General features: G+C 43.1%; 2 protein-coding genes across 2 annotated transcripts; both read right to left on the reverse strand.

Annotated features, from left to right (window-relative positions):
- Nucleotides 1-4953: 4953 nt before the first annotated feature.
- LOC147302355 (E3 SUMO-protein ligase ZBED1-like) lies at nucleotides 4954-7671 on the reverse strand. Its single transcript, XM_086283817.1, has 3 exons — nucleotides 6297-7671; nucleotides 5868-6120; nucleotides 4954-5702 (listed from the first exon to the last, which is right to left on the reverse strand). Exons 1-3 carry the CDS (start codon nucleotides 7412-7414, stop codon nucleotides 5286-5288), a joined length of 1788 nt encoding a protein of 595 aa, XP_086139943.1. The 5' UTR covers nucleotides 7415-7671; the 3' UTR covers nucleotides 4954-5285.
- Nucleotides 7672-9477: 1806 nt separating this feature from the next.
- LOC147302356 (uncharacterized) lies at nucleotides 9478-10877 on the reverse strand. The gene is made up of 5 exons (XM_086284643.1): nucleotides 10685-10877; nucleotides 10071-10132; nucleotides 9932-9994; nucleotides 9788-9847; nucleotides 9478-9705 (listed from the first exon to the last, which is right to left on the reverse strand). The coding sequence occupies exons 1-5, from the start codon at nucleotides 10875-10877 to the stop codon at nucleotides 9478-9480; spliced, it is 606 nt and encodes a 201-aa protein (XP_086140769.1).
- Between the last annotated feature and the right edge of the window lie 141 nt (nucleotides 10878-11018).

The following is an 11018-nucleotide window of genomic DNA, read 5'->3' on the forward strand; positions in this document are numbered from 1 at the left end:
AAGCAGTGGTCCCTTAGTGAGGTGTGCTGACTGCCCCACAGGCTTGGACAGGAAGACGTGATACAGGTGCCATGTCTGCCGTCGACGGGTGTGTCCACGCCATTACTACCCTGTGTGTACCGACTGCATATAAGGAATAGGTAAGTAAGAGTGGTCCTGGAATTTGAATGTTATCCTTATTTAGTGCAGTAGTTATGAATAAATATCAACAAGTGGTGATTTCCAAGGGAATTCATATGGTAAAAAAATATTTTAGTCAACTGGTCATTTTTACCCACTCAAAAAATGCCATTTTTTGTTTCTCTCTCCTGCAGCTGTTCGCGTGTCAAGGAGACTGTGCCTTCACCAGGGAAGACTCAAATATCCCAGGAATGGGTGGACCAAAGACCAAGTTTCCAGCATCATTATATTTTTGTTTAGTTCTCCAACTGCTAATTTTCCAGAAATTTTGGAGCATTTTTTAGGGTCCCCCCATGAAACTTTTTTTTCCCATTTTGTTAGATATGGCACAACTGAAAATAAAAGAAAACCACTCTAATTTGTCATGTGTTGTCATATATTTTATATATTTTGATGACAAGTACTTTTTGTTGGGTATATTATATTGGGTAAAAATCACCCGACGTTAGTGATGGTGTTACTATTTTTAGCGATAGTGTTCTAGGGTTAAGAAGACAGACAATGCCTATGCTAGATCATTAAAACAAGAAAAAAAGAGGTTTTTTTCATTTATTAAAAAATAAACAAAAAAAACCCCATTGTCCAAACAGAAATTTTAATATCCTTTGCTCCGTTATCATATTTATTTTTTTGTGCGCTCTTTGAGGTCTCTCATTTGTATATATACACATTTCTTTATAATGACGTCCGCAAGGAAGGAAAACTTAAGTAATTTGTCTCACTCTGCCTGTCTTACTGTGTGATGGACTTACACACAGAAATGCAACAAGAGCTAGGAGAAACTTCAAACAGGCTGAATATTGCCACAGACTTGAGAGTAACTCTATCATGAAACCCCTTTGAAACATAAATGGGTGCGAACACGGAAAAGTGACATGCTGTGTTGGGAGTGAGGCTTTGTCTTTCAATAGCAACTCAGCTTCAAAGTCCTTGCACATAGGCACTGAAGACATGGGGAATCTGTCTGAACATCTACTGCGTGTGGTGACATGCAGCTTCAAAGTGCAACTCAAAAATGCACTGAGAACGTTGGACATTTATCTTAACATCTCTCTGTTGTAACGTATCAAAGAACTCCTCTGCACCATGGGGCAATTTGTTCAATACAACTAATGCGATTTAAATGAGGAGATGCTATGGAAGTTGCTTTCACTCAGATTTTACCTTTATTTAATATTGGTAGTCTACCGACACATTCAGTAACACTTGATGTTACAGTTTATGTGGAGGACTCACACGCAGGACTCAGATGCACACAAGAATTTTTTTTTACAAAGTCCACCGGGTGTATATACAAAAGGTGCAGGGACAGTGCTATATGCAAAAAGGTGACAGGACGGGGCTCCAGGGAAATCCAGGGGAAAAGCACTTGTTTCTCTTCAAACAATCCACACACGCGACCAGTCTCTCTCTCCGACACTCACCACATGGGAAACAGTCCAGGGAGTCTGTACACAGAGAAACGCTTGTTAATACAAAAGCACTAAGACATGAGCGAAAACTTTCTGAGGCTTGACTTCACTAACGCGAGTCACACACAATGATCCAGCGAAGAACAGCAGTCGCTCCTTGGCTTTAATGCTGGCCACACTAATGAGGCTCAGGTGTTTCTTCCTCGGTGGGGTGTGGGCGGAGGGTGTGAACCCGCAATAAGTTCCGCCCAGGCAAGCGAGAGAGAACAAGAAAGAGAAAGGCAGAAACTGCTGATCAGTGCACTGCTGATCCTCCAGGCTGTGACAGTTATCATTTTTTTAAATATTTCATCTCGTCCAAATGTTGCCCTGCCTATGGACATATGAATTGTTTTGTTTGTGCAATCATGGAAGAAATTCAAATGATGACATATTCATCACTTTATGCTTAAGCAAACCTTTGTCACCTAGATAGGTGCAAGAGCTTCTGATGGATAGAGCCCTTTCTGTCAGCATGTAGTTATTTGAAAGGGCAAACTGTAAGATCACTTGTCAACTTCAGCTTCATTCTGACAATGTTTTGTCAGGAATGCTTTCATGGCTCATATCTTCTACAAAGCTCTTTGAGAATACGTGTTAAAAAGAAAACAGTTTCGTAAGTCTCTGTAATTTTTTTAAATTTGAGGCTGTTGTCTTATGCATTGGTCGCCATCCGATGATGAATGGCATAAAAGCGATTCTTGATTACTTTTGCAGGGTTACATGCACACATTTTTCAATCCATCACTGAAATTTTTATTTCAGGTCAACTGTTTATATTGGATATGATTTAATCCCGTCCAGTTTTTACGTGCACCAGCAAATTTAATCAGAAGAGTGTGACATGCATCAATGGATATTATCCTGTTTTTGTTAGTCTTTCCCGCACTTTATTACCTCTCTGAAGAATATCTATTTATGCTGGGCTCAGATTACTCAAGATTTTTGAATGTTCTGACCCTTCAGGTCTGAAAAAAGGGCCAAGTTACTAAAACCTCATATACTCAAGTGACCAACTCCATTTGTGTCCTTCTGTATTGGCCAGTATATACAGTGGGGCAAAAAAGTATGTGTGTCTGTACACATATATCTTATTTTCATTGTGTCCTAATCCACAAAGTCGTCATATATCAGGCTAAGAGGCATAAACAAAACTTAAGCTTTTGGAGTTTGCATTATGTCTGCTCACTATAATCACTATAATAACCACGATACTTACTGTACATCACAAAGGTCAAATTTCACTTAATCTAAATCTAAAGCACTGCAAACAAACAATTCTAATATAATAACAACTGATAAAAATGATTAGGGTCAACAGATTGAGCACTTTTTTAAATTAAAATAAGGATACACTAAAGACAATTAACACAAACCTCAGAAGACTTTTAAACACTGTCCATAAATGGCATCTTCATAATTAAATATAGTTCATTTTTCTGTAATATTAAAGGACCTGTAGCACCAAAGTCATTATTCAAGGGAGCTTCAATGCGTTATATTCAGCTAGCCAAACTTTATTTCACATTATCCCAATGTATACTGTAGTGTGTATGTACAGTGGGGCAAAAAAGTATTTAGTCAGCCACCGATTGTGCAAGTTCCCCAACTTAAAATGATGACAGAGGTCAGTAATTTGCACCAGAGGTACACTTCAACTGTGAGAGACAGAATGTGAAAAAAAATCCATGAATTCACATGGTAGGATTTGTAAAGAATTTATTCGTAAATTGGGGTGGAAAATAAGTATTTGGTCACCTCAAACAAGGAAAATCTCTGGCTCTCACAGACCTGTAACGTCCTCTGTAAGAAGCTTTTCTGTCCCCCACTCGTTACCTGTATGAATGGCACCTGTTTGAACTCATCATCTGTATAAAAGACACCTGTCCACAGCCTCAAACAGTCAGACTCCAAACTCTGCCATGGCCAAGACCAAAGAGCTTTCGAAGGACACCAGGAAAAGTATTGTAGACCTGCACCAGACTGGGAAGAGTGAATCTACAATAGGCAAGCAGCTTGGTGTGAAAAAATCAACTGTGGGAGCAATCATCAGAAAATGGAAGACATACAAGACCACTGATAATCTCCCTCGATCTGGGGCTCCACGCAAGATCTCATCCCGTGGGGTCAAAATGATCATGAGAACGGTGAGCAAAGATCCCAGAACCACACGGGGGGACCTGGTGAATGACCTGCAGAGAGCTGGGACCAAAGTAACAAAGGTCACCATCAGTAACACACTACAACGGCAGGGAATCAAATCCTGCAGTGCCAGACGTGTTCCGCTGCTGAAGCCAGTGCATGGCCTAGCCAGTCTCCAGACCTCAACCCCATAGAAAATCTGTGGCGGGAGTTGAAAGTCTGTGTTGCTCGGCGACAGCCCCAAAACATCACTGCTCTCGAGAAGATCTGCATGGAGGAATGGGCCAAAATACCAGCTACTGTGTGTGCAAACCTGGTAAAGACCTATAGTAAACGTTTGACCTCTGTTATTGCCAACAAAGGTTATGTTACAAAGTATTGAGTTGTATTTTTGTTATTGACCAAATACTTATTTTCCACCCTGATTTACGAATGAATTCTTTACAAATCCTACCATGTGGATTCATGGATTTTTTTTTTTTTCACATTCTGTCTCTCACAGTTGAAGTGTACCTCTGGTGCAAATTACTGACCTCTGTCATCATTTTAAGTGGGGGAACTTGCACAATCGGTGGCTGACTAAATACTTTTTTTCCCCACTGTAAATAGATATAAAGCAGGGCTGTCGATGTTACAGCGTTAACTGGAGCGCAGAATAGACAAATGTTGTACAAACTGCTCGAAATACGTTGACAGTGACATTTCAGGGATTTTGAGTCATTCTGCGCTCCAGATGGGTTAATTGCGTTGAAAATTTTAATCGTGTTAATCGTGACAATGGATTAACGCACGTTAACGTGTTACCTTTGACAGCCCTAATATAAAGGCAAGTAGAGACAGTTATGAAAGTGCTTTCTAAGATGAAACAACAGAGATTGCTTTACTTTGGCACATTTTAATGTATCCGTATTTCTGGATTTGATAAGACATGTACTACTTGCCTTGCTTGCCCTGATGAAATAGCACTGGTATTTAGTGATGGAGCTTTGGTTTATCAGAAGAAGAAGCTTTGGTATGTCAAGACTAGTGCTGTCAAGAGATTAAAAAAAAATAGAGATTAATTAATTATGATTTTTAATTAATTGATCTAATTAATCTCTTTTTTAATCTCACCTAAAAATAGCTGAGGAAAGCCCTCAACTTATTGTGGCAGACCAAAAGACTGATATAACAAAGAAAGTGACTTTATAAAGTCATTTATTGTTTAACAAACGTTAAACAGATGCAACCATTTACATACTGTTGTATTCTTTTGTAAAATAAGTGGAAAAATAAATACAAATAAAATCAAATAAATTAAGTGCTGCAAGTTAGCACATCAGAGTTGCTCTTTTCTGAGCAATACAGCACTGAAATTCCTCTGCTTCAGATAATGAAAAGTAAAACTGACATTGCAGTGCTGCAAGTTAGCACATCAAAGTATTCTTCCATCACAAAAAAAAGTGCTGAACATCAAGCAATCTATTCTAGTAGGCTACAAATGACACAGCAGCTATGCTGACCACATGTGTCTCATTTCTTCTTCCTCAGCCAGTCGCTAAGACACACCAGCCTGGTAACATTTTCTGGAAGCAAGGCTGCCCTTTTCTTTTGCACTATGTGGCCTGCAAGGCTAAAGAGTCTCTCACAGGGTACAGAGGTAGCTGGGGAGGCCAGGTACTTTTGTGCTAGGACTGACAGCTTTTCATAGACTCCTGAGTGAGCATACCACCACTGCAGGGGACAGTCATCAATACTGATGCTGGGTTCTGCTCTGTAGCGCTGCAGCTCTCCAGACTCAATTCCATCTTCTGAGTCAGAGTCAGACCCCAGAAGGAGTTCGCTCCTCCTCTTCTTCTGAGCTGGTCCATCATCCTCTGTGGAGGGCTGGAGACTATCTGCTCTTCTGGGCTCTGCTGCCTGGAGCATATTCTCCAGAATGGTCCACACCTGAATGAATGAATGAATGAATGAATGAATGATTGTGATTAAAACTAAGTGCTTTTTTTAATTTTTATTTAATCTTGTAAAGAACTTTGTGTTCCATATAATAAATAAAAGTTTGATTTGATAATGAATTGGACTCATTAGTCCAGCTTAACCTTATTGTCCTACCTGTTCCCTCTTTTCTCTTGGAAGACATTTCAAATCCTTAAACCGTGGATCCAATGCTGTGGCCACCTCGAACCATATCTCGTTGCCATTAGCTCGTCGTGCTGCCAGATCCTTCTGGAAGGCATTCTTGAACTTCACCACGTAGGCAGGATCATCATCATTAATGTCCATGACACGGTACAGATGGCGAAAAGCAGGCAGCACTACAGAGCAAGAGACGTAGGCCTCACCACCCAGCAGCTCTGTCACATACCTGCAGAGGTGGAGAGGTTTGCTAAATAAACCTAGCTGGATTCATTTAAATCAAAGTGTAACTGATTTCCAATTTAATTGTCCTTAAAAGTTCCTTGTTATGTTCATTAATTTTGATTTTACACATGTAACAGTAGTTTATATAATTAAAATGGGAAGGTGTTTATTTGAACTTACTTGCATGGTTCAAGCAGGAGCTCCAGCCTCTGCAGTTTCGCCCACTCAGCTTCGGTTGGCAAGACCAACCTGTGGTTCTGTTGGTCCAACGTAGCCTGGACAGCCTCTCGGTTACATAGGAGGCGTGAGACCATTGCGAGAGTCGAGTTCCACCTGGTGGGTACATCCTGTATAAGTTGATCGCTCTTCTTTCCGAGTGCTACTTGTTGTTGGTTAAGTTCTGTGGTACTCGCAGGGCTTTGTTTAAAATGACCAACAATCTTGCGGCACTTTGCCAGTACACCGACAAAACCACTGCTATCGAGACATACCGTGATGGTCCTCTGGAGAATGTGAGCATTGCAGGCGATGTGCTCATATGGAAGTGCTCTCATAGCAGCCAGCATGTTTGCTGCGCTGTCTGTGCCAATGGTGGATATCTTGTTTTCAATACCCCAGTCATTTGCTACCTTGAGGAACTGTTCGGCGCATTTATCAGCAAAGTGCCTGGTTTCTGTTCTCATGACGGTCAGTGCAAATGAGTTGAGGTTCCACTCACTATCAATAAAGTGTCCAGTCACCCCAAAATAGCTGTGGTTGCCAGCTGAGGTCCAGTGATCTCCGGTTATAGCAACACAGTTGGGAGAATCCTCCGCCAAAATCTCAAGTTTGTTTTTCTTTTCGCCGTCGTACATTTTGCTGATTTTGGTCGTTACTGTAGTCCTGCACGGCGGCTTGTATGACGGGTCATTGGACGCAATTTGCAACACCTCTGTCAATCCTTCGTCCTCTACTATATTTATCGGCCTACAGTTCATCGCTATCCACTTGGCAATAACATTAGTCAGCCTGTCGGTCGCAGACTTGCTCATACGAGGGGTATTCTCTAGTTTTGTTTGGCGAAAAGCTTTGCTCTGGCTTGCTATATTGCTAACGTCTTCACTGCTAGCTGTTGCTGCACTCGCGGCTGGGTGCTTTGCGTTGAGGTGATAGGCCAAACTTGAGCTGCTTCGGTGGTAAGCAAACTCCTTCTTACACTCTAGGCAGACCACTTTACCTTTGTCAATGGTGCCGTCGGGGCGTTTATGAAATACAAATTTCCCGTTCATTGGGCCAACAACTCTCAGATGCGCCTCCATATCCACACTGTAAGCTAATCACCACTTCTCACCTTGACCTCACGACGTGACTCCACCCCCAACAAGTCAAGCACAAGGAGCCCAGCACATAAAAACGGATTTTATAACATAGCAACTCTCATACAAAATCAATGACGTCAAGAGATTAAAAATTAGATTAACGAGATTAAAAAACATAACGCGCTAAATAGCATTGTAATTAATTAATCGCAATTAACGCGATAATTTGACACCCCTAGTCAAGACTTTAGTTTTCTCCACAGGTGTTTCATATATTTTTGACCCTGGCAACAGTACACAACTACAACCCGTAGGCAACAGTTTGTTAAGGCTCTGCATGGAACCAGCAGTTGTATATTATGACTTAGAGTAATTTTTAAGCAATGCAAACATGAAAATGTGGAAGATGCTACTTAAGAAAACAACCTTTAGAAACAAAAACATGCCCAAAAAATAGCTAATTGTCATGAACCGAAGTTCCGTGCGCAAGCTGGGCCCTGTTTCAGGAAGCCGGTTTAGTGGAAAAACTGAGTAAGTATACCCTGAGTTAACGAAAACTCTGGGTTTTCGGTTTCACAAAGCGAGTTCAGCTGCAGCCTGAGTGAGTCACTATGACGACACACGCCGTGAAGCTAACCTGCCCCCTAGCAGGTTTACTACAACTAACCCTGACTGTCTCCGCCCCTTTGTCGGAAACCTGACAGTAGGAAGTCTCAGACATGGCGTGTCCCTTCCTTGAAGAGCCGGTAGATATCGAAGCCCAAATTCTCCGCAGAGCTCTCCGCCGGGAGAGAGTGATTAGAGCGCGTTTGGACATTTTATCATTTCCTGATGATTTTCTGTGCGAACGTTACCGTTTCTCAGCACAATCTATAATTTATTTGGATAACATCCTCAGGCCATATATTACGCATGTGACACATCGCGGACATGCGCTCAGTCCATTACATATTCTTTGTACCGCACTCCGTTTCTTTGCAAACGGGAGCTTTCTGTACAATATTGGTGACGCTGAGCACGTTTCCAAGGCTACCGTCTGTCGGGCAGTCAGGAATGTCACAGTAGCACTGAAACGTCTCCTGCACTCGTTTGTGGTGTTCCCCGGTCACAGACCCACAAGATTCATCAAAGAGGGATTCCACAAAATTGCAGGTATCAGGAGGACCTAAACGTAATGTATGATGTGGTGATACTTGAACTACTACTTAAATGGTACATAAATTTACAGGGTTCCCAGGCGTGATTGGCTGTATAGATGGCACCCACATCCCAATCATTGCACCCTCAGCAAATGAAGGAGACTTTGTGAACAGGAAGTCTTTCCACAGCATCAATGTACAGGTACATAATTCCCTGTAGCATTTCACACCAACAAGTGATGGCATCATGGTAACGGATGCTAATATGTGTTCTCTGCACTGTGTAGATCATATGTGATGCTGCCAACATCATCACAAATGTGGAAGCCAAGTGGCCAGGCTCTGTCCATGACTCACGGATCTTCCGAGAATGTACACTGAGCAACAGATTTGGACATGGTGGGTCGAAGTAACTGTGAAATATACAGAGACCAATTGCCACAGGGACGTTTGCACTGACATGTATTCTTCTGTCCTAGGAGAGTTCACTGGCCACCTGCTCGGTGATAGGGGGTACCCATGTCTACCCTATTTGCTCACCCCTTACCCTGACCCTGAACCGGGCCCACAGCAGCGTTATAATCTGGCCCATTGCAGGACACGGGCCAGAGTTGAGATGACCATCGGAATGCTCAAGGCCCGGTTCCAGTGCCTTCGTGGACTCAGAGTCACCCCAGAAAGGGCATGTGACATCATTGTGGCATGTGTGATCCTACACAACATTGCCACGATTAGAGGTGAACAGTGTCCAGCTGAACCAGACGACAGCAGTGATCCACATGATGGACATCCTGACCCACCCACGAACGTACAGGATGGGCGAGCAGTCAGAGACACCATATGCCACAACCATTTCCTGTGACCCGGCAACCCAACATGTCACGAGACAAATACACAGATACTGTGGTCAACTTGTTTTATTGGTCACCCTGTATGTCCTGTGCACAATGAATAAATGCGAATATTAGTATGTTGTACGAACACTGACATGATTCGTCCATCTATGATCACTCCACCCACCCTTAACTGTTGTTCCAGCAGTACAATCTCCAGCTTCGACTTTTGGATCTGCAGCTGGAGGTGCACCATTTCCATGTCGCACTTTCTTATCTTCCTGGCCAGATATGTTCTATACAGCTGCTTCACAGGGAGCTATTGCAACAAAGGACATAGCATTGGCATCCATAGTACATGCCTACTTAGGTTGGTTGTGAATGTGTGCTGGACAACCCACTGCGGAAAGCTTCGTTGTAGGAGTGGCTGGACCCTCTTCCTCCTCATTTGCAGCATCACTCTGCCGGGGACATAGTAGGTCCATGGTGTCATCATAGTGCCACATTGTAGTCAGTTGTTATATTTTCCACTGTACACTGTATACCTCATAGTGTGGCACTGATGCGGCCTCCTCTGTAGCAGCTGTCACTGTGTCGTCATCATGTGCCTGTGGTGGAGACATTTAACAACATTGCTGTTCCACTGTTGACACATGTAGTCTGTGGAGTATTACGAGTACTCACAACTGCATGTCGGTCTGGCTCAACAGGGGGCTGCACCAGATGCAGTACACCATCACCGTCAACTGGGGGAATATGGGGTTCATACAGGTCACTCATGACTTATGTGGGCGCAAATGGCAATTACCAGACATACCAATCACCATACACCTCATTGTCAGTATGCTCTCGGAGACAACCGACACTGAGGGAAGGCAAAATCAGTAGGTGTCAGGGTGGGAACGCCTTTATGAGCTCTATGTTGCATTGAGGTATATGTTCATATGTTACACTCATTGGGGAGGGTACGGAATGTACTACTCGCTCTGTCTCTGGGAACAGGGAGCTCACCCTGTGGGGGGTTAACACACACACACGTATGCAAAATTAACGGACACCGCTATGCACATAATAAAGACGTACCACTGCAGCTCGGTGTGTGTGAGTCTCTCCCTGGGCCCTCACCCGTGCAGCACGTTAACAGTTTCCAAGTGTCTCAGTGTTGTCTATTCACCTAACTGTTTGATGACTGTCATTCTCTGTCAGTAGGACAGTAACTGCACTGCGACATAGTTCATTTTGGTCATGGTGACTGTGCAGAATGGATGTGTGCACGCCATGTATTGTTTTGGATTTACCCCTTATGTAGGCACTTGTGTCTTGCGGGGTTATTGACTCAGAGGATGTCCCCGCAGAGATGCCTTCAGCCACAGGGCGCCCACTGTTTTGGCTGAGGGCCAACTGCTCAGCCTCTGTGAGTGGTGGTGGTGGAGGACCCCCACCTGTTTTCCGGGCCTCCGCTTTTTTTCTGTTGGCTGTGACAGCACACATTTGAGCATACAGAGTAAGCAAGTATGTACTTGTAATGTGCTCAGATAGTTTCAATAAGTGCTCACAGAGGGGAAATTACTGTGGCCTCTAACTGCAATTGATCTACATAGGACACACAGACCAAGCACTATGGCTCATGAT

Source organism: Aulonocara sp. 'chitande type north' Nkhata Bay, linkage group LG23 (assembly GCF_057382095.1).
Source record: "Aulonocara sp. 'chitande type north' Nkhata Bay isolate Kocher_YH1m ecotype deep benthic linkage group LG23, A_spYH_male_GT1.1, whole genome shotgun sequence".
NCBI lineage: Eukaryota > Metazoa > Chordata > Actinopteri > Cichliformes > Cichlidae > Aulonocara > Aulonocara sp. 'chitande type north' Nkhata Bay.

Excerpts from the sequence above, each read along its gene's own strand:
- LOC147302356 (XM_086284643.1), bottom strand. The coding sequence starts at position 10,877 with ATGTGTGCTGTCACAGCCAACAGAAAAAAAGCGGAGGCCCGGAAAACA. Across the intron at positions 10,133-10,684 it reads CACAAGTGCCTACATAAGGG|TTGACGGTGATGGTGTACTG; the intron begins GTAAATCCAAAA and ends ATATTCCCCCAG. Across the intron at positions 9,995-10,070 it reads AGCCAGACCGACATGCAGTT|GCACATGATGACGACACAGT; the intron begins GTGAGTACTCGT and ends TCTCCACCACAG.
- LOC147302355 (XM_086283817.1), bottom strand. The coding sequence starts at position 7,414 with ATGGAGGCGCATCTGAGAGTTGTTGGCCCAATGAACGGGAAATTTGTA. Across the intron at positions 6,121-6,296 it reads CTCCTGCTTGAACCATGCAA|GTATGTGACAGAGCTGCTGG; the intron begins GTAAGTTCAAAT and ends CCACCTCTGCAG. Across the intron at positions 5,703-5,867 it reads CAAGAGAAAAGAGGGAACAG|GTGTGGACCATTCTGGAGAA; the intron begins GTAGGACAATAA and ends TCATTCATTCAG.